Raw genomic sequence first — 24624 nt, forward strand, 5'->3', positions numbered from 1 at the left:
ATCTCAGCTTTCATATAAAACAACAAAGTAAGTTTCTAAATCCCACAAAGTGCAGATAAAAGCCTGAAAAGTGAACCCTTAAGGCTCAAAAACCATATGATAAATAAGAAAAGCTCAGTTTTTTAACTCCTATTTTAAAGTCAGTTTCATAGTTCTGAGGTGCCCAACTTATTACTTTTTAATGTATATGACTGGCAATACTGGAAGGTTTATTACTTGATTGGCTGACCGATCCTTCTGTATGAGCCCTATACTATTTGTACTCATGAAGGCTTGAAACATCTACTTACTAGTGATGATTAGAAAACTTTCCCTGGCAAGTGTTGGGGCTGAAGCCATAAGCTTCGGCAGATCTTAACCTTTTGACCCCCCCCAAAAATGAAGTTTCTAGCCCCTAAAGTAAGTTTTCCTGAGTCTAGAGAGAGCTAGCGCCACTGCCTTTGCTATTGCTCATAGAACCCCACTCAAAACCCAGTGAAATCAATAGTAGGGCAACGGAACAGAATGCCTAGGGAGACAGTGGAAGCTCCTTCACTAGAGATTTACAAAAGGAGGCTGGACAGCCATCTGTCTTGGATGGTTTAGACCCAACAAATCCTGCAACTTAGCAGGGGGTTAGACTAGATGACCCTTGCGGTCCCCTTCTAACCGTATGGTTCTATTATTCTAATAAGAATCTGTTCACTGACTTCATGGATCATGCCCATAGTTTAGTAGATTCTGGTCAGACACACTGATGATATTCAGAACCCTGTGGAGAACAATGGAGCATAAGACTTCAGAGAGATTCCGAGTGAAAGGAAAGGAAAAAGGCTTAAACCAGTGGTTCTCAACTTATTTTTCATTGTGGGATGCATACGCTGGACGGCAGCCGTGGTGGAGCTTGTGGGGCTGGGCGGCAGCCCTGGACCCCGGAGCTCAGGTGCCTGAATGGCAGCCCCAGACCACCGACACTGCGGGGCCAGGCCGGAGCCTTGACCCTAGACCCTCACCACGAGGGGCGGGCTGGCAGCCCCGACCCCACTGTGCTGGGTGGCGGGGCAGCCTGGGCTCCACCGTGCCAGCCAGCCGGGAACTCAGATCCCGCCACCCGGGCTGGCCTTTAGCACACAGCTAAACTGGGCCGTAGCTGTGTGCTAATTGAGCTGCATGAGGCGGCCATGGGTTGAGAACCGCTGACAAAACTATCCAGTTCACTAAGGGGCATTGGAATGCAGACAGGTAGATCACTTTGTATATGGCTGGTTTATAGCCAGATTTATTTCTTCTTAGGCGATAGCCACTATGACTTTAAAAAGCCCAAAAGCTATTTCCTTCATGATGCAAGGAACATGCAATGCAAATTGCTGATTGGCACCCCAAGTCCTCCACTGATTTAGCAATCCACAGGCTGACCTGTTCTACCTCTCCAGTGATGGGCCTGGAAGGATAGGAAACTCATGTCCATATGAGCTTTCTCGTTGAGGAGCTGCTATTTTTACAGGCAAAGAAACTAAGGTCATTTGCTTTCCTCATCTCTTTTGGAGTGGAGTTTTCAGCATTCAGTGGAGTGGAAGGCCTTCTCTGTTTGTGAGGGTGACATCAACTTAAGCCACACCTTCATTTCTGGGCACTGATTTACACAAGGTCTGCTGCTTTTAGCTGCTGAGCAAAATTTTCTTTTCAACTCTCATTTATAATCAAGAATGTTATTTGATATTGAATTATTACACTTTCCCCCTGTTTAATGTAAAATACAAACGATTTTGTATTTCTAATAGGCTAAAATAATTTAAAGCCATCACAGAAGAAATGCTAATATAGTGACATTTTCCTAAGGGAATTTAAGTGGCAAAGTACAATAGTTATTTATATTACAGAAACAAAACAACCATTATCAAGCCACAACTTGTTTCAACCTAGTCTTATCTTCAAACTTATCAGGTTTAATTGTAAATCCTCAGGAAGGTTATGGCAGTGGGTGACATAATTCTCAGTGACCAGTCCCTGTTGTCAGTATTTCAGCTTGCCATATTTACAGCAGCATAACTTGATCCTGTAACCATCTTATCAAAAACAATTTAAAAAAACATACTAACCACAAGTACAGCAGGTATCTAGTTTTTGTTTCGTCATTGCTTCAGCCTCTCTTAGTTGCAAAACTAACATGGCTCTTATAATAATTCAAGGTAATTACATCCTTTCACTTTTCCACTGTATTCCCAGAACTGATATTTCAGTTCTCCACAAATAACTACTTCTGGCTAACTACTAAATATCACTTTTTGTCAGTTCCCCACTCCCAGAACCAATATTTTGTTCAAATCATTGCATGCAGCCTAAAATGCAGAAAAGTCAGTCTTTGTAATGGAATGGATGAGTGGGTAACACTGAATTTCAAATCACACAGAAAAGTAATAAGTCCTAAGAAACTAAGCATAATCTTATCAGCCACCAAAGGCAGCAGTCAATATGACTTCACAATAAATTGTTTTAAAATGGTACTTATCTGCATATCTGTTTTCCGTATTGCATCAAGAGCTGCTGGAGTATTATCACAATCATCAAATAACTGCTGGATGGAAATGTTACAGTCTACTCTTGACAGCGTTTAGTGTACAAAAAGGTCTCCTTCCCTTTTGAACACTTATTTTTCCTGGTTCTTTAAGAATCAAATACAAAACGAAATATCTATTATTCAAAACAGACACACGGAAATAACCTACAGCAGCAGATCACAAAATCTGGACTAATAACCAAGACCAGCTTTATCATTTGATACTTCTACAAATAAATCAATTTTAAAAAGTTAGTCTTCATATTGTCTCTGGTATTTATGGTATGTCATTTTTATTTAACTTGCAAGAGAAAAGTGTCCCTGTGGGTATGTTTTTCTTTTGTTTTAAAATGATTTTTAATGTTTTCATTTGTAAAAGACATAGGAGAGCATAGGCAATGACTCTCGAACAGTGTTCCCATATGCATTGTAGTTTTAAAAGTTTTTTTTTTTTAAATGCAAAATCAAATTTATGCCCATAGGAATTCAGTGCCTTAGGAACGAGAGAAAAATTGATGAGATTTCTTGACTCATGATGCAGTGTCCTGTAGCGTCACAGTTAAAATGAAGGAATGCAAATCCAGATTTTCTGAGGGCTAGTTTGTAACCCCCCCTTTATTTACACTGATGAACAACTATTCTCAGGAGTAGTGCTACTGAAGTCTGTAGGAACACTTGTGTAAGTAACTACTTATCAGTGCAAGAGGGTTATGATCTGACCGTGAATTTATTGCATCTGCAAGTGACAAAGAATGCCATGTACTGACATTTTATTGTGTAAGAGTTTATTTTATGTATATGAATCATTGCATATGTTCCTCCCATGCTATTGCAATAAATAATAATCTGAATTACTTTTCTATTTCCAGCTGTTCACCCAAAGTTCTTAGCACTATTAGATTTGATGGTATAAATGAGACTTTGGGCATTTTCATTTCAGAAACCGGTTCAAAAAATCACCATCCTCATTTGTAAAACCCTCTATCGCTCTTCAATTCAGCCTCCCTTCCTGCTCCGTTCCCCTTGCCATATATCTAGCACTGGTCATCTCTCTGTCATTCCATATAATGCTAGCGCAGGAGTCTTTCTCCTCTGCAGGCCCTATGCAAAACAGTTTCCTAAAGTTCTCACCTTTGATCATTGTCATTTCATATCTCAGCTGAAAACTTCTCTTCTTCCTAGCTTTTTCTCTCCCCATCTGTTGTCATCTCTGTAAGGATACCAAGCTCTAATGTTTTCAGACATCTTTTACATGGGAGACACTATAGAAAATGGAAGGTGCATTGTAGTCGCTGCTTTATCTGATGAAGTGAGCTGTAGCTCACGAAAGCTCATGCTCAAATAAATTGGTTAGTCTCTAAGGTGCCACAAGTACTCCTTTTCTTTTTGCGAATACAGACTAACACGGCTGTTACTCTGAAACCTGCTTTATCTTTATAGCTTCAAGGGACAATTAATGGGATTCTGCATTTTTCAACAGAGGAAGCAGGAGAGAAACAGTGAGACTTCTAGATAATAAGCAGGATAGAAAACTCAGTTTGTGCAATCTTTGTTTTCTCCCAAACAGCCTCACAATATGTGAGAGATGGACTGTAAAACAAACTGGACATATGGTATACCACATTAGCACTGGTTTCAGAGTAACAGCCGTGTTAGTCTGTAGTCGCAAAAAGAAAAGGAGTATTTGTGGCACCTTAGAGACTAACCAATTTATTTGAGCATAAGCTTTCGGCATCCGATGAAGTGAGCTGTAGCTCACGAAAGCTTATGCTCAAATAAATTGGTTAGTCTCTAAGGTGCCACAAGTACTCCTTTTCTTTTTGCACATTAGCACTGTGAACCCTTTCCCACATGTGGGCACTAGATGTGCTAACTTTGGCATACTTTGCCTTTTTTATCCTGTCACTAGAGTTACTGGAATTTGAAAGAGAGAGAGCATACACCACCTGGCCTAATTGAGACTACCCCTGTGATGGTTCTCGGGGTTCCCAGGACTGTGAATCACCTTGTTACCTCTCTGCTTCCATTGAGAGGGAAACTTCCTTGTGCTCAACTGGGTGTCAGCTCCCTGACTCCATGAGCCTGTTAATCACCCAAGCTCTCTGGGCAATGCTAGCCCTTACTTTGAACCCCAGTCCGCGAGACCTCTGAAGTGTTCCCCTGTAATGTCCAGCCCTTTCTCCACTGTACACTCACAGAAAACTGTCAGGTCTGCTGTCCCCAATGGAACAGTGTATACACCAGCTTGTATGATTCAGCTGAGGATCAGCTCCTTACTTAATACCACTGCACCAAGATTGATGATAAACTTGTTTTCACTATAAGTCAAAGATTCAAGACATAGTATGGATAATGGAAGCCAAAGGTTATACACAACAAACTCATAACATGCTTTCTGGAGACTAAACTTCTCTGGCTAACCAGCTGCCTAAAGAAGTTTATTGCACCCCAAATGTCCTCTGCAGCACTGGTTGTATTCCCATTTTCATAAACGTAAACATACTGCCCATTTACTTCCTGGGTGCAGGATGATGCGGGCGTTTTCTCTGTTCCCCAAAGGTAGACCAGCAACCCTTTGAAGTTTATCTCAAGACAAGGTTGTCTTCCCCTGTTGTGTGTTGACTTCATATCTTTCTTTTGACTTTGTATGTAAATGTGCCTCCATTGTGTTATCTTCCAATGCTTCATTTACATACCAACAGAAAAACAGGCGAATAAACATCTTTTGTCCAACAGGAAACCTGCTTCTTCAAGTTACTTAAGAATGTATTTTCAGAGTACATACATAATTCCTTACATAGTATTAGTACATACATTTCACAAGAATATTAACAACCAGTGTGACCCTGGCTTTTATTTAAGACTTCACATGACACTCTTCAGTTAACCAAAATCTACATACCAAAAGCAAGGTATTCTTGTAAATCCCTTGTCAGTTGGCACAAGGGGTTCATGGGTCACAACCCCAATGCAGAAAAGTTAGAAGGTCTTAGCACACCCACCAAACAAAAGTACGAAGATACGCCTGAACTTTTTTTACATGAGAAATACAATTTAATCATAATAAAACTATATGAAGTGAGGTCTGCTGGACAGAGCACCGGACTAGGACTCAGGAGACTTGGGTTCTAATCCTAGCTCTGCCACTGGTCTGCTTCGGCAAGTCACTTTGCCTTTCTGTGCCTCAGTTTCCTCATCTGCAAAATGGGGGTAATGATACTGACCTCCTTTGTAAAATGCTTTGCGATCTACTGCTGAAAAGCACTATATAAAAGCAGGGCATTATATTATTATTAGATGTAACTACTCTTTCAGAAATTAATATCTGCTCAATTTAGGGAATATAAATACTTCCCCAAATTTGTAAACATTTTATGATAAATAGGATAAGCACCATTAACTGCAAGTGTGTATGTACTGCAGGAACATAAAAATCTTCAGATTAGAAAAAGATATTTAATCTATGTTAACATTTATCACAAGGCATTAGTATTGGGATTTGAAAAGGAGCCGAAGAAAGTTTATTTATTAAAATACATGCCTGTGAGAAGCTCTTGCTATAAATTGTATGGAAGAATGGATGATTCTTTTGATTACTAAGTTGTGTCCAGAGTGCAACACTGCTAGGGAATTTTAAAAAGAAAGCAAGCGTTCATATTTGGGTATATTTCCAAAACTGGGTAAGTTTCCATCATTGTTACAGTAGTGCCTTAAGTACTAAGATGAGCAAATATGTACCAGATGAAAGCTTTAACAGTAAATAAAAAAAAAGAAGCACAAGCATTTTCATAGTGTACATTTGAAGAGGGAAGGAAATAGAAGTAATTGCCAATCACGTTTAATGAATCAGTAAACTTGGGGGTCGTACATATAGTTCCTATTTTATAGTTCCTATTTTTAAGAAATGGCAAGGACAGTGATCTGGAAAACTACAGGCCAGTTAACTACAGGCCGGTTAGTTTGACCTCAGTTGCATGCAAGATTTCGGAACAAATGATAAAATACAACATGATTTTACAAAAGGTAGATCATACCAGACCAACCTGATCCCCTTCTTTGAGAAGGGAATGGATTTTTTAGACAAAGGAAATGCAGTAGATCTAATCTATCTGGATTTCAGTAAGGCATTTGATACAGTTCCACATAGGAAATTATTAGTTAAATTGGAGAAGATGGGGATTAATGTGAGAATTGAAAGGTGGATAAGGAACTGGTTAAAGGAGAGACTACAACGGGGCATACTGAAAGGTGAACTGTCAGGCTGGAGGGTGGTTACTAATGGAGTTCCTCAGGGATCAGTCTTGGGACCAATATTATTTTACATTTTTTATTTTACATTTTTATTACTGACCTTGGCACAAAAAGTGGAAGTGTGCTAATAAAATTTACAAATGACACCAAGCTGGAAGATATTGCCAATATGGAGGAGGACCAGAATATCACACAAGAAGATCTGGATGACCTTGTAAACTGGAGTAATATAATTGGGGTGAAATTTAATAATACTAAGTATATGGTCATGCATTTATGGACTAACGACAAGAATTTTTGCTATAAACTGGAGACTTATCAGTTGGAAGTGACAGAGGAGGAGAAAGACCTGGGTGTACTGGATGACTATGAGCCGCTAATGTGATGCAGCGGTGAAAAAGGCTAATGCGGTCCTAGGATGCATCAGACAAGGTATTTCCAGTAGAAACAAGGAAGTGCTAGTAGCATAATACAAGACACTGGTGAGACCTCATCTGGAATTCTGGTCTACCATGTTTAAGAAAGATGAATTCAAACAGGAACAGGTGAAGAGAAGGGCTACTAGAATGATCTGAGGAATGGAAAACCTACCTTATGAGAGGAGACTCAAAGACCTTGGCTTGCTTAGCCTAACCAAAAGAAGGCTTAGGGGAGATATGATTGAACTCTATAAATACATCAGAGGGATAAATACCGGGGAGGGAGAGGAGCTATTTATGTGAAGCACCAATGTCAACACAAGAACAAATGGCTATGTACCGGTCATCAGCAAGTTTAGGCTTGAAATTAGAGGAAGGTTTCTAATCATTAGAGGAGTGAAATTCTGGAACAGTTTTTCATGGGAAGCAGTGGGTGCAAAAAAATCCTAAAGACTGAGTTTGCTAAGTTTATGGAAGGGATGGTCTGATGAGACTGCATACAATGGCATGTAGCAGATCTGTGACTGCCAGTAGCAAATATCTCCAGTGTCCAGTGATGGGACACTAGATGGGGAGGGCTCTGAGTTACTACAGAGAATTCTCTCTCACACGTCTAGCTGCTGGGTCTTGCCCACATTCTCAGGGTCTAACCTGTTGCCATATTTGGGGTCAGGAAGGAATTTTACCCCAAATTACACTGTCTGAAACCGGGGGGGGGGGGGAAGAGGGCGTTCGCCATTCTCTGCAGCATAGGGCACAGGTCACTTGCAGATTTAAACTAGAGTAAATGTTGGATTCTGTATAACTTGAAGTCTTTAAACCATGATTTGAGGACTTCAGTAACTCAGCCAGAGGTTGGGGTCTATTTACAGGAGTGGGTGCGTGAGGTTCTGTGGCCTGCTATGTGTAAGGGGTCAGACTAGACGATCATGATGGTCCCTTTTGTCCTTAAAGTCTATGAGTCTATATCTTAGAAACATAGCAGAATCCTCACTTGCATTTTGCCAAATTTGAGAACTAGGGAATGAATCACTTGAAAGAAAAACTCTAGAGGGTGTGCCAATTATTGAAGGTTTGAAAAGATATCCATCTCTAACTACAACTACTAAAGAAATCAGCTTTAATGGGTTAACACCTACTACAATCATCTTCTTTCAGTCAGTACTAGATTCATCCCTAGCCATTCACTGGATTACAAAAGACTGAAATTTGTCCTACCTTTATTTGTGATCCCGCAAAATTGATAAAATCCTTCAGGAAAAGGTTCATTAAAGGTGAATTTATGAAGTAACCTCTGTTCAGAACCTTCTTAATTTGAAACATGAAGATGGAAACCTTGCACATCAGCTACAAAACTATGTAAAAATTGGATTTGTTGCAGAAAGCTTATTGGAAACTAGCCAAAAGACCAAGTGATTAACAAGCAAATAAGGGAGTTCAAAATGGAATCCAGTAAGTTTTATTTAAGTGAAAACAGTGTCTACACTGCTTATTATTCATCATGTATGTTCTTAGCAGGAATAGCTGGGTTGTGTAGAAAAGGTTTCAGATTATTCTGCCTATATCTTACTTGTAACCTCTAGATTTAAATAAACTGGCAAGGGGAAAGAAAAGATACCTATTCAGGGAATTTCTTGACGGATTAATACCTTATTTTACTTTTTTCACTGACTTTGATAAAGTTCAGTTAATTGAATATGTTCTCCTGACATGGAACCTCTCTCACATAGGTTACGAACACTCAGATCTTTCCCCATCTCTCGAACTGCTACATCTGTATCCTGCCAGCCTGTCTCAAGTCTGACTCCCGTTCATTAATGCACTTCTTCTGACTGATTAGACTTCACCTGATCACCACCTCAGGTCACCATTACTGGAATTTTCTGTTCCTCAGTGAAACCTTTCTAAAAGTTTCTCAAGAATGTGCTTATCAAGAGCAACAATCTATCTAGGTATTTAACTGCACTATGATATCCAAGTTCTGGTTTTAAGACCTTCTCTACACTTACAATCAAACCATGTTAACTGAGCCAATTTTAGACAGTTTCAACATGGGTTCAGCTAACAAGGTTTAAATACTGGTCGCCTGACCTGCTAAGAGAGACCAATAAATAGCAATTAGATGGGTTTGAAAAAAAATAATTAAAAAATAGTAGGGACTTGGCGTGGAAAATGATTCTGTGTGGTCTGCACAGGGAAGAGTATATTAAGCCATGGTTGGCAGAAACAATGTGGCTTAACTTAACTGCCAGTGTGGTTAGAGAGAGCAAGGACATGGGCAAAATATCCCATTTCTCTTTCCTCTCACACTTTCTGCTAGTACGTTCTTGCTTCCTATTTTTTAGAAATGCTCCTTCTGGCTGCATCTCTTAAATATATCAAAATCTACTCTTTCACCCCTCCTTTCCCGTTTTTTGCTCAGAACCTTCTTAATTTGAAACATGAGGATGGAAACATTGCACATCAGCTACAAAACGATGTAAAAATTGAATTTGTTGCAGAAAGCTTATTGGAAACGAGCCAAAAGACCAAGTGATTAACGAGCAAATAAGGGAGTTCAAAATGGAATGCACTATGTTTTATTTAAGTGAAAACAGTGTCTACCAAATGGTATTGCTATGTTAGTGCCCACCTCTGAATGCACTGGCCCACTCCATCCACACCGGTAACAACTTTTACTATTTCAGGAGGACTCCTTGTTTCTTACGATCTTTGACAAACCTTTAATGACACTGAAATCACATGGCTTCCGAATCAACTTTCCACCAACCTATTATAATTCTTTTATAATTTTCAGGACTTTAAGAACATAAGGAAAAAAAAATTTCCAGGATCTTTGAGACACTGAAAACTTTATCATTCTTATATATCTCTTCAATATTCAAATGCAGACTGGAACAGTTATTCAAAGCAGGATTCAGAACTGAGCAAAAAGGCAGCAGTTCTCAAAGTTTAGCAACCCAAGGACCCCCATTTTGATTTAAAATTTTTCAGGGATCCTCAAGCCCCCTGCTCAGTCCTCACCCCAGCTCTTCCCGCCCCTGCTCCACCCTTGCCCCTCCTCTTCCCTGCCTCTCTCCACTCCCTCCCCCAAACATGCCCCGTCCCTGCTCCTCCCCTGCCCTCCCAGCGCCTCCTGCACATCGGGGAACAGCTCTTTTGTGGCGTGCGGGAGACGCTGGGAGAGTGAGGGAAGGAGGGGGAAGAGTTGATCAGTGGGGCCCACAGACCCCAGTTTGCGAAATGCTGCAATAAGGCATTCTGGGCATAGTAGTTCTTTATCAGTCTGTTAATGGCAATGCGCCATCAGTCTTCACTGAAATTATAAGGACCACTATGGAGTACCTTTTGACTATTATAAATTTGTTCACTAACAGTATTAATTTGATAAGGTATTTTTCTAACCTGTTACCATCTCCAATCACTGGGATTCCACAACCTCCCTGAGTAGTCTATTCTAATAATTAACTATCCTTATAGTTAGAAAGTTTTTTTCCTAATAACAAACCTAAATCTCCCTTGCTGAAAATTAAATCAATTACTTCTTACCCTACCCTCAGTGGACATAGAGAACAATTGATCACCACCCTCTTTACTGAAGTCTTTAACATATTTGAAGATTTATGTTCGCCCTCAACCTTTGCTTCTCTAAACTAAGCATGCCCAATTCTTTCAACATATCCTCATAGTTCAGGTTTTCCAAACCTTTTATCATCTTTGTTGCTCTCATCAGGACTTTCTCCAACTCTCCCATTCTTAAAGGGGATTGCCAAAACTGGATGCTGTAATCTAGATGAGGCCTCACCATTGCCAAGTAGAGTGCATCAATTATTTCCTGTGTCATACGTAGGACACTCCGGTTAATATACCCCAGAATGACATTTGCCTTTTTCACAATAGCATCATATAGAATCATAGAAATGTAGGGCTGGAAGGGATGTCAAGAAGTCATTAAGACCAGCCTCCTGCACTGAAGCAGGACCAGGTAAACCTAGGCTCTCCATGACAAGTGTTGGTTAAACGATACCACCTCAGAAATTCCTTTCCCTAAAATAGATTTTAAACAAGTCAAGGGTGGCCTTTTTCCATTACAACAGTAACAAAAGTAAACAAAAACCTGTACTTAAAAACCTTCAGTGATGGGGATTCTACAATCTCCCTTGGAAACTTATTCCAGAGTTTAACTACCATTATAATTAGAAAATTTTAAGATATCTAACCTTAATCTACCTTGCTGAAGATTAAGGCCATTACTTCTTGTCCTACCTTCAGTGGACACGGAGCACAACTGATCACAGTTCTCTTTATAACAGCTTTAACACATCTGAAGACTTATCAGGTCTGCTCTCGGTCCTCTTTTCTCAAGACTAAACATGCCCACTTTGTTTAAACTTTTCTTATGGGTCCAATTTTCTGCCAGTTCTGCACCAGCCTTAGAGAGTCATTTAATCTGGCCCATATTTACCTAGTTTGGTTATTATCTACAAGGTGCTTAAAAACTGTTTAATAATTTGTTCCAGTATCTTTCTGGGTATCAAAGTTAGGCTGACTTGTCTATAATTCCCCAAGGTCCTACTTTTTCCCCTTTTTGAACATAGATATCATATTTGCCCTTTTCCAGTCCTCTGGGACCTCACCTGTCCTCAATGAGTTCTTAAAAAAAACTGTTAATGGATCAAAAATTGCTTTGACAAGTTCCTTAAGTACTCTAGGGTGAGCTTCATCAGGCCCTGATGACTTGACTGCATCTAACTCATCTAAATATTCTTTAACCTGTTCTTTCCTATTTGAGCCTGTGTTCCTTCCCCTTTGTTGTTAATACAAAACTGAGAGTAAATACTAAACAGGAAGTGTGGTCGGCAAGAGAGAAGGAGAAACAGAAAATGATAGTGCTTGAACCCAAAGGCGGAGAGACTCTTGAGCAGGGGATGATTCTCATTAACCAAACAGCGGAGAAATCAAGGGAAATTAATATAGAACCTTTAGGGTATGTCTATACGTGCAAGATCAAAAAAAACAAAACCAAAAAAACCCACCCCCATTACCCCTGCGGCAGTGAGTCTCAGAGCCCGGATATACAGACTCAGGCTTGTGCTATGGAATTAAAAATAATGTAGATGTTCTCACTCAGGCTGGAGCTTGAGCTCCAAGATCCTCCCACCCCCGACCGGATTTCAGAGCCCAAACTCTAGCCTAAAAGAATGCCTATGCTGCTATTTTTGTGCTGTTGTGCAAGCTCAAGTCTGCAGATGTGGGTTCCGAGACACACTGCCGTGTGTTTTTTTGTTTTTGCAGCATAGACACACCCACATACGAAGTTAGACAGAAATAACCAACTTAACTAGAATAAACTAATGCTTTACAGTAACCCATACGGAAAATGAAAGACAAAACTCCAGAGTGAGTTAAACAATACAACCTCAGAAATTCCTTTCCCTAAAATAGATTTTAGACAAGTCAAGGGTGGCCTTTTTCCATTACAACAGTAACAAAGGTAAACAAAAACTAATGAGTACTAAATTCAAATACGGGCCTTCAATCCCAAAGGATTCTCTAACCAAACAATTCTCCTAGAGAGTTCATCCCCATGTTAAACAGAAAAATGGTTTGTTTTCCCACTGAATGCATCCAATGAAGTGAGCTGTAGCTCATGAAAGCTTATGCTCAAATAAATTTGTTAGTCTGTAAGGTGCCACAAGTACTCCTTTTTCTTTTTAGAAAAATGAAGGTATCTTGCCAGTAGCAAAAGAGATAAATCATATCATTACATAACTTAAGGAATGTCCTAGAGCATAAAACCTACAATTATTACTGGCCCTCCTGCTTGAAAGCACCCACAGGAACACAGCCAGATCAGCCAGCCTCCCTTTCATTTCCCAGAGAGTAGTTAGCCAATGGCAACTATGCTTTGGAATGAGTGCAACAGTTCTTACAAAAATACATCTACTTTTTTCTAAACTACCACTTGCTCGCACGCACGTGGCACAGGAGTGTCAAAAGAGCAGGAGTAGAGCCCTCTTATCTTGCTTTTTATCAGCAACATATTCACTCACCTTATGTGCCCTATAGCTTTAATATAGTTCAGCACTTGGAATGTTGGGGTTTGCCAGAGAACGATACATTCTGCTATATGACTGCAATGGAGGACACTGATTTCTGACAAAGCTTTTGCAGAACTTAAGCATTTCTTCTTTGCCAGTTTTGGAACAGTCACATCATGGTCAACAGAGCACAGCTAAACAATTGAAAGTAAGTGATGAGATTTTTAATACACTAAGGAGTGGAAGGAAACTCCTTTCTCAGTCCACTTACAACACCGTCTTTACACTATATAAAATACAAACTTGCTCCATTCCTTGGATTTGGTTTCATTAACAAAGAACACCACTTTACCAATTTTTGATTCAAAACAATATTTTGCCTCTTACCTCATGACTACTTCCTTTATTTAGTAGCCTTTTGTGAAGGACCTTGTCAAAGGCTGTTTGAAAATCTAAATCAACTATGTCACAATCAGTTTCTCTTTATCCAATACTAAATATGTTCAAAATATTTTAATATATTAGTGAAAAATTTCCTTTTGCAGAAACTGTGCTGAACAGGCCATATTATCAGGATTTCCAGGTCTTTTATTATTCTACCATTAATTATTGTTTCAATCAATTTCCCAGGTATGCAAGCCTTACTGGCCTGTAATTCTCCAGTTCACCCCTTGAGTTTGTTTTAAACATAGTATGTGTCATTAAGAGATGGCTAATGTATTTTATTTATTCATGTGTCTGGGTATCTAAACAACTGATACACATCACTTTTGATACCTACTGTTGACTTCTACTTGACCTTTTGAAGTAAATGGAAAGAAATTAAAAAAAAAAATCAGATATGCAGGTTTGCTTGGATTAAAACTGCACATATTATATACATTTTCCAGTTTATAATCTTTAACAGAAAGTGACTTTGCTTGGGGATCTGTACTAAGCCAGGTTTAGTTTATGACAATGCAATTCTCAAAACAAATTGTTTGCCTTCAATCTTGTTTTAAACATGTGTAGGTTCTTCCTGTACTGCTTACTGAACTCACAAGAGGTGGACAGGCAACCTGTGGAGCTAGTGAACTGCAGCATTGTTGCATAGAATGCAACTGAACAGAAGAGGCATTCATACTGTGCTCTGTAGTACAGCTCAACATAAAAGCTAACACTGTAAATAACTCTGTATTCTTGAAAGAGCCCTGTTAACCTCAGGACCTCAAAGAAAGCTCTTACAGAAGGACAGAAAAAATGAATTCTATTCAAAAACAAAAAAACACAGAGTGATACATTATATAATTTCCCACTAAGAATGGAAAAAGCTAGACTGGTTCCAACTGACTGAACCAGAGAACAGCAGGAGAGCAGCAGTTACAGGCCAGGTGCAGTTTATGTACAGATCACAGCAGGCCTACAAAAATATGCACCCAGACCTACTTCTTATTTTTAAATTAAAAATAAGAAAATTGAACAACAATGTATTTTACATTATTTTAACATTACACTGGGGAGCTGGGAGTGGGAGGGACCTTCTCAGTGCAGGATTTTACAGAGATTATATGAAGGCTATAACATAAATGAAGAATGTCTATGGTACCTGTATAAACTCCCAACCACGAATCTCATTGCCAAGCCTGACTACACCGGTATACAAAAACTTGATCACTGCTATAAAAATTACCAATAAATCATCCCTACTTTTAAATAATGTAAAGGCTCTTAGAAAAACACCTCCTGCCCCCCACAAACAACTCAAACTATCTGAACTTTGCTTTCATGGCGTTAATAATCTCGTGTTATTTCAACATATTTTGTGGTATAAATACCTTTAAACTTTAAAAAAAAAGAGGGTAAGTAAAACAGCAGTATTAAAAAACAAACCAATAAAAGAGAAACTCATGGCTGTGACTGGCATCTGATGAGATAAAGCATAATGGAACACTCATATATTGTTTAAATATCTATCGAGGTGAAACTAGTCTGACCGTATTTAGGAAATACTGCAATACCTTCCTCTTTGAAAAAGTCTTTCCACACACAATGCTCATAATTCCTACACCACTACCTCTAGACCTCTACCAATCAAAAAATAAGTGGTGGGAGGAGTTGATAAAATCTTTAAAAAAATAATATCAACAAAAATCCTGTTCCTAGCACAGTTTTAACCCTGAAATGGGTGAAGTGCCAGAAACGCCACAGAATCCACTAGGGACTTGTTTATTGCTACAGGTTTTACACAGAAGACACTCGGGTACTATGGTAATGGGTGGCAATACAAAATTCTAAAATTGATATTTAGAAAATGGTGAACACACCACACTTCATATAGATACTTAATGCAATGAATCAGAACAGCTCCTTTGGGGTCTGACACAGATCTTGTTAAAATCCACAGAAAACTCCCATTGACTTGAATAGGCTTCGGATCAGTCCATTAGAGTATTGTGCAGAGCTCTGACACGGATTGTTTGACGCTTCTTAGCAGATGTAACTAGTTAACACAATTCCTCCTTACTGCATGGCTGTATTCTTGTGTACATCAGTTTTGTTCTTCACACCATATCCCTGAATAGCCTGAAGCAGCAGCTTCAAGGGACCAGAAGGGCAGCCGTCTCTCAAACTAATCCAACAGAGCCCATTTCTAGTTATTTTAACACCAACAAGGTGAAACAACTTTCAAGGTTAAGCCTAACAGTTTTGACAATGTCCCCTTCCTACTTGTAAATTTGCAACTGAAAGCTATTCTGGAGAACTGGATTCTATTCCTGCCTTTGCCACAGAGTTGCTATGCAATGCCAATCAAATCACAAACCAAACACACAGGGGTGTTGTGAAAATAAATGCATTAGTGTTTGGGACACGCTTAGATGATGTAGTGATGAGAGCCACAGTAAAGCCCATGACACAAGTAACAATTCTGTCTTCAAAGCAGAGTTTGAATAGCGTATACTAAAAAAGGCATGGGACCACACTGAAAAATAAGGAGAAAACCAAATATTGAACAGCTACCCAGTAAGCAAGCACCATCTATCCTGTGAATTGAACGAGGCAGGCTTCCAACGGGGGGAAAAAATTGTTTGTGATCATGTCATTAAAGACTGTATCTTAAAGCCTATGCACAAGGGGGAAGTGGGTTAAGAATGCACAGGAAACCTAACTTCTGAGTACTGGATTTCCAAGTTTAATAGAGTGCTTTTAATGTACGGTTTTGGACATCATACAAAACAGATTCCTTGTGAATTTAAATTTCATGGGAAAAACCTTACCCCAAAAGAAGTGTTGTACTGAATGGGAGAACAACACTTAAAACTGTATGGAAAAGCTCTTTAAATACATCAGGTCTCATGGATGCCACAACCCCACATGTTGGCAGCATTTAACACCATGGCAATAACAGGAGGATGTATTGCAGGCTTACCTGATATTCATTTGGCCAGAAGGTGCTGACAGCCAGCTCAGCTCGAAGCCAGTCCTTGCCAGTAGAGCCTGTCACATTCCAAATGGGATTAGCAAGAGGTCCCTTGTTCACCCTAACTAAGATGTTCAAGGTTCCAGGGTTCGCTCCACTCTTGCTATATAAAAGGTAACTGAAATCAATGCAGTGAGTGTCATTTTCCTTCATCGTAGGAAGTTGAAGTCGAGCCTTTTCTCCAGGATCATGGTCTGAGGAATCCACTATCATGCATGATCCTGGAAGAGACAAAGAGTTGAAGATAGATAAATGCAAGGATTCAAAACAGCTCACTCTAAAAAAGAGGGAAAGAAGATACATTGACTGGCAGGCACTAATGTTCAAATATATTTAAAATACAATGCAAACAAAATATTGAGACTACAGGAGTAGCAACAGATTCAAAGGAATTTAGGCTGCTAGCCACCCAGGGGAATCCGCTGACTTAGCCACTTAGGCAGTCTATACAAACATGGGAAAAGAGAGGCACTTGGGAATGCGATCCACTAAAGGCAGCACACTTGGCGGGGGTGCTATGTAAGCTAGGCCCACCCATCTAACAGCATCAGGTGCCTAAATCCGGGCTATAGGGTGGCATCTATCTGTGCCTGCAATCCACAGCTGGGAACACTTTCCTGGAGTCAGGCACCTTAGGCACCTAAGCTAGTTCTTGCAATAATGGCAGCAACACATTCTTAACTCCACACAAAACAACTAGGGTGGGCGGATGGTCACCCTTATAACCTTTAGCCCAGTAGTTATGGTACTCATCTCGGATGTTGAAGACCCCACGTCAAATTCCTGCCTCTGCCTCATGAAGAGAAGGGATTTGAACCAGGCTTTCCCACCCCTCAGGTAAGTTCCCTAACCACTGGGCTACAGAGTCATTCTATCTCTTGTCCAATGAGTAATTATTAACACAAAGAGGAATGGCTTCAAAAAGAGATACTGAGAGAACCCCACATGAAAATATCCCATATTCCATCCTAAATCTGGGATTTGGGAGACAAAGGGATTTAAGTGTTTAAGGCCCAGATTTAACGGATCTGGGCCATTCTGCCTTGCTGAATTTTCCCAGCAGTTTCAAATGGATACAGGAATCTTTTTTCTATTTCCTATCTTATACTTTTGGGTAGCACTCTTTTTGCCTGTTTAAGAACTGCTACATTTCATGCCAGAGATGGCTGTGTTTCAGTGGAGAGTTAAGTGAACCATACATTCAGTTTGTATAATGGTTTCTGAAGTACTTTGTGATCCTTTGGGATGAAAGGCTTTACAGATCTCAGTTATTTTAAGGTCCCATTCTGCTCTAAAGAAACTAAAAATGGCACTGTGGGGTTCTAAGTTTATATCATCTCTGGTCTGCCAGGTCAAAATTTGCTCAATTTACAAGTATAAATATGTTTTTTGTAATTAATACCTCAGCATCTCAACCTGGGATCACATACATTACCAGAAAAAAGGTTTTGCAGTCCAAATTACACTCTCCATTACACCTGTGTGACACAATGGGGTTCCAAAGCCACAATGCAACCAGAACTTGGCCCTCAATTGCAACTCGAATTATTCTGATGATTCTCAAGAGAGAGAGACACCACCTCAGTCTCTCCTGGCCCTATTGGCTCAGAAAAGCTAACAATAACTGGTATTAAAAGTAGCAAAACATGTCAATAAAGTAAGCAGACAGGACTCTACATACAAACAGAGAAAGTGAGGCGGTGCATCTTTTCAGAGTACAATATACATGCCATCATCCCAAAAATATTTAAGTTGCTTTGTGAGGACAGAAAATGCTCTCTCCAGGGCTGATTTTTGTCAGGGTTGAAGGTTTAATGTTTGTACTAAAATGCATTTTGGACTCTTTACCCCTATGAATAAATAAGAAATATTGTTAAACCACATAAAATGCCTTAATTTTCCTACACGTGTTCCTATAGAGCAATGACACTGAAAGATGGTCTTATATTGAGCTAGATCGTGCAACCGTTACTCACATTTGTGAGCATTTATTCACACTAAGAGCCACAGAGCCACATTCCTTGTGTGACTAAATTCTTGCAAACAGTAAGGGCTGCAAAATCAAGCCTATTGTTAGTAATTAGTGGAGCAACTGTGACAATTTTTAGTAAGCAAAAGCGCTCTTTGGAGCAGTCAGGTGTATGATGTAAGTAAAATAAATTACACTATACGCCAGGAGGCATTGTGTGGAGGTTTTTGAAAATGCACATGAGCTACAGGAACAATAAATTGTTGATAAGTTATTGATCAGTGGAAATGTCATGAATATAGGGGGAAGGGCAGTAATCTTTATGTATGCAGTAGCATAAAATCCTTCCTTGGCAGCTGTACTGGATTGCCCTACCTGTAAATGGTTAAGCAATTCAAATAACCTAGGTGGCACCTGACCAGATGGACCAATGAGAAAAGAAGATACTTTCAAATCCGGGAGGGGAAGGATTTGTTTTTGTTCTGTGTTGTTCCCTCTCCGGAGGGAGGGAGAAGCCAAGCCAGTACAATATTGCCTGAAAACATACCTGAAATAATCCATCTGAAACCACAGAAACTGTGAATAGTGCAGGGAAATACGTTAAGTGATCTTTTGTTTTGGCTTGTGAATTTTCTTGTTGCAGCTTAACTGCTTTGCCTTCTGGCAAAAAAAATAACTCCAGCTGCTCTCACCTGGAAAAAAAAAATTAAAAAAAGTATCCCTCCCTGGTTTTCAAGCACCCAAAAGGAAAAATGTGTCCTTTTAAAATCCTGAGGTCTGTGCTTCTGGTTCAAAATGATCCTACCGCTACTACCATGTCAGGGTTTCCCCCACACACACTCTGAACTCTGGGGTATAGATGTGGGTGTTGGATCATATTAAAGAAGTTCTGTATTAAAATCACAAATGAGTTTGATTCTCCAGAGTTTAAATTCCAGGGTATTACTAATTAAGAGGTCTCTTGGTTTTTGGTAGTGTTTCTCTCCCTCTATGTGTGAAACTTGCACGCTGCTAATTGTGTTAGTACATTCTAAGACAGAGTCTATTCTCAAAGCAATTCACAGAGAGAGAGACTCAAAGCAATACTCTAACAACAGAAACAGCACCCAGAGACTCCCCACCTTTTTGTTGTATTAACAATTGTGATTAAAATAGAGATAGAGGATGTATGTGGATGGATTCTTGGTGTGGATAATAACTGAATGATCAGGGAGGTGCCAGCCTAAGAATCCAGTGTCCATCGGCTGAAGAAGGCGTCAAGTGGAAATAACCAGAGGACCCCCCGGAGGGCAGACTGGAATCCACCCAACAGCCTCAAGAATGGGAGAATCAAAGAACAAGATAACATCTTGGAGCCGTCAGGAATGTGCTATCTGCTGATTGATTCAGCAACAGCATGATGAAGCAATTCCCATAGACTGGCATAGGAAGAAATTCCTATAAAAATAGACTCTAAAAAGTGAGAACTTTGGGGGTCTGATTCTGCAAACCAACTTCCAGGAGCATCAGATGAGCATCTGACAAGGCCCTGCTCCCTCCTCATGTCCAGGCCACCTGGCCAGTGGCTTGGCATGAGCAACTCTAAGGCTGGTAACTATGATAACAACCTTGCAGAACCTGTGTGTGTGTGTGTGTGTTTGTATGAATGAATGTGTGAATAAATATGAGATTGAATGGAATGTTATAACTAGAACTAACTGCTTACTAGGATTCTTTCTGTATTCACAATAAATGTGGTATTTTGCCTTTTTCCCTTTAATAAGATCCTGCTGGTTTTTATTTTATTGGTATAACATAGGGACCCACACGAAAGACCCCCTTAACCTTATATTCTACCAAGTTAGGTTAAAAATTCCCCAAGGCACAAATTCCTTTCCTTGTCCTTGGACGGTATTACTGCCACCACCAAGCGATTTACACAAAAATTCAGGGAAGGGTCACTTGGAATCCCTATCCCCACAAAACATCCCAATCCCCTTTACCCTCTTTCCTGGGGAGGCTTGAGCATAAACTACCAACCAGTTGCCTTGGCAATGTGAGCACAGACCAGACCCTTTGTCTTCAGGACACTGAAATCAATCAGGTTCTTAAAAGAAGAACTTTATTTATAAAGAAAAAAAAAAAAAGAATCACACCTGCAAAATCAGGATGGAAGGTAAAAAAAAATTTCAACACAGAGGATTTCCCTCTGGGCTCAGATTCACAGTTACAAAAACAGGAATAAAACTACCTCTGTAGCACAGGAAAATTCACAAGCCAAAACGAAAGATAACCTAATGCATTTCCTTGCCCTACTCACAGTTTCTGTGGTTTCAGATGGATTATTTCCAGGTATATTTTCACGAGATATTGCACCTGCTTGGCTTCTCCCTCCGTCCAGAGAGGGAACAACACAGAACAAAAACAAATCCTTCCCCCCAAGATTTGAAATTATCATTTTTTCCTCATTGGTCCTTCTGGTCAGGTGCCACCTTGGTTATTTGAACTGCTTAACCCTTCACGAGGTAAGGCAATCCAGTAAAGCTGCCAAAGAGGGATTTTTTGCTACTGCATACATAAAGGTTGCTACCCTTCCCCCTATATCCATGACAGGAAATAAAAATGTTTGTGTGTAAATGGGATAGTAAAATCAGCATTTGACTCATTTGATAAAACTTTCCACTGACTTGCATAGCAATTCCGCACTGCACAATTATTCGCTAACAAAATAGAAAGCAAATGTTTTACAGACTCAAATAAATTAGTTTTTACAAAGCTATGTTACTCATGTTTTTTAATTATTATTTTGTTAATTGATCTAGGAATAAAAACCCTTTTTAAAAAAAGTTGTATACTTGATACAGCTTCAGTGCCCAGTTTATATTTGATTACCCATGTAGAACCCGCCATTATGATCTCTTTACAGGCAACTTGGCAAGATTTCATTGGCTAATTGCCAGCTCCTTCACTGTTACTGCTCATTTTTAAAAGTGAAATGAAAGGTACTAGGATATTTAAGTTCATTATTATTACAACTCTCCAACAATTATGGTTTAAAATTGATAGACAATTGTGCATTGATGGTTCCTAGCATTGTTACTATAATGGACTCACTGGTATTCAGCTGTTATGCCTGTTGTCTCTAGAGTAAACTTCAAAAAACTATTTGGAACCTACCTTTTAGCTCAGAGATACTGTTGAAATCATTTGGTGGTTTCTGGTTAGTGCAGTTTGACATAACTTATTGTCACAGCTTTGGTGATAACTACTACTCATTTGGCCTGTAATGTGTTCACTACCATTTCTTTTGCTAATTTAGGATTAGAAGTAAGAAAGCAAAAAATACATTAAGATTCTGTTCTACAACACTAGCACAAAGACTCCTTCAGCCAACTATAGGGGTTGAACTTGCCTTTAACAAAATGCCTTCCGTAATTACATTTACTTTACAAATACTTTTAAATGATGGGCAAACCATCACCGTTTTTCCAGGAGAATGGAGGTTTTATTAAGCATTCTGATAGCTACCGCATAGGAGCAGATCAAACCCTTTCTGACTTTACTTACACACCCAGTGGAACAAACTGAGCTTAGGAGAGAACTGTAGTTTGCTGCCTATTCAGCAAAAAGGTAAAAGAACTGAAAAGCAAAAGTATCAAACCAAGTCATACATAACTCATCTTTGGTACAAGTAGTTATAGTACTTGTAATAAAAAATAAGGGCTGTCAAGCGATTAAAAAATTAACCGTGATGAATCAGGTGATTAATTGCACTGTTAAACAATAATAGAATATCATTTATTTAAATATTTTTGGATGTTTTCTACATTTTCAAATATATTGATTTCAATTACAACACAGAATAAAAAGTGTACATTGCTCACTATATTTATTTTTGACTACAAGTATTTGCACTGTAAAAAACAAAAGAGGGTATTGTACTGCAATCTCTTTATGATGAAAGTTGAACTTACAAATGTAGAATTATGTTTTAAAAAAAAAAAGACTGCATTCAAAAATAAACCAATGTAAAATTTTAGAGCCTGCAAGTCCACTCAGTCCTATGTCTTGTTCAGCCAATCACTTAGACAAACTAGTTTGGTTACATTTGCAGGAGATAATGCTGCCCGTCGTTTATGTCAACTGAAAGTGAGAATAAGCGTTCTCATAGCACTGTTGTAGCCGGCATCGTAAGATATTTACATGACAGATGCTCTAAAGATTCATATGTCCCCTCATGCTTCAACCAACATTCCAGGGGACATGAATCCATGCTGATGATGGGTTCTGCTCAATAACGATCCAAAGCAGTGCGGACAGACATGTTCATTTTCATTATCTGAGTCAGTAGCCACCAGCAGAGAGTTGATTTTCTTTTTTGGTGGTTCTGGTTCTGTAGTTTCCGCATCAGTGTTGCTCTTTTAAGACTTCTGAAAGCATGCTCCACACCTCGTCCCTCTCAGATTTTGGAAGGCACTTCAGATTCTTAAACCTTGGGTCGAGTACTATAGCTAGCCTTATAAATCTCACACTGGTACCTTGCGTTTTGTCAAATCTGCAGTGAAAGTGTTCTTAAAATGAACAACATGTGCTGTGTCATCATCCAAGACTGCTATAACATGAAAAATATCGCAGAATGTGAGTAAAACGGAACCAGGGACATACAATTCTCTCTCCCAAGGAGTTCAGTCACAAATTTAATTAACACTATTTTTTTAACAAGCATCATCAGCATGGAAGCACGTCCTCTGGAATGTTGGCCGAAGCATGAAGGGGCATACGAATGTTCAGCATATCTGGCACATAAATACCTTGCAATGCTGGCTATAGAAGTGCCACGCCAATGCCTGTTCTCACTTTCTGGTGACATTGTAAAGAAGAAGAGGGCAGCAGTATCTCCATAAATGTAAACAAACTTGTTTGTCTTAGTGATTGGCTGAACAAGAAGTAGGACTGAGTGGACCTGTAGGCTCTGAAGTTTTACATTGTTTGGTCTTTGAGTGCTGTTATCTAACAAAAAAAAATCTACATTTGTAAGTTGCACTTTCATGATAAAGAGATTGCACTACAGTACTTGTATGAGGTAAAATGAAAAATACTATTTCTTTTGTTTACAAATATTTGCACTGTAAAAATGATGATCAAAAATAATATACATTTTGATTTCAATTACACAAAATGCAATATATTTGAAAATGTAGAAAAACATCCAAAATATTTAATACATTTCAATTGGTGTTCTATTGTTTAACAGTGTGATTAATCATAATTAATTTTTTTAATTATGATTTATTTTTTTTACTTAATCACACGAGTTAACTGCGACTAATCAAGAGCCCTATAAAAAACTCAAAATATATTAACTGTTTGTCCTCTTCAGTATTAAGAAGCCCTCCGTTAGTCTTTGGAAATTCCAAAGTCATACAATCTTTCTGCATATAGATATTGTATAGTACTCTTTTTAGCTTCATTTTTCAGCATTCAACAGTACTTAAAACCAAATTTGCATTTATCTACATATGTTTGTCCTCCAGCACAACATGAAATGCTCCAGACAGCACTTGTAACCATTTGTCACAAAGCCAAAACATCTGTTCAACATTTTGCAAACTACTTATTTCCCCCCTTTTTTAACAGACTTTATCCCATGAGAATGCAGAACCTTCCAACCGCCACTTCCTAAATTGCTCCAAGGAAACTGAAATTCAAGTCAGGAATCAATGCCAATGTAAACGCCTCATCAAATTTATATCTTTGAAAAATGTTGCTGACGATATCGGTTTTAAATATTCTTATATTGCAAAGGTGACAAATTATATTGCGTTTACATTGGCATTGATTCCTGGTTTGAATATAAAAAAAACCAAAAAACACAGCGCCTTAAGAAGACAAGGTTAAACTTAAACAGTAGATATTACCCTAAGTTAATTTTTAAGGCAATGGGTTGCAACGTTTAAAAAACAATATGCAAC

The 24624-nt window shown here is 39.0% G+C and overlaps 1 protein-coding gene across 1 annotated transcript in view; it reads right to left on the minus strand.

Annotated features, from left to right (window-relative positions):
• The window catches only part of PTPRK (protein tyrosine phosphatase receptor type K), a 590849-nt gene that overhangs the window by 376424 nt on the left and 189801 nt on the right, over positions 1-24624 (minus strand). Inside the window, exon 3 of the mRNA XM_077811738.1 lies at positions 16654-16925. Within this exon, the coding sequence (XP_077667864.1) occupies positions 16654-16925 (272 nt within the window). The remainder of the gene's footprint in view (positions 1-16653; positions 16926-24624) is intronic.

The sequence above is a fragment of the Eretmochelys imbricata genome, chromosome 3 (assembly GCF_965152235.1).
Source record: "Eretmochelys imbricata isolate rEreImb1 chromosome 3, rEreImb1.hap1, whole genome shotgun sequence".
NCBI lineage: Eukaryota > Metazoa > Chordata > Testudines > Cheloniidae > Eretmochelys > Eretmochelys imbricata.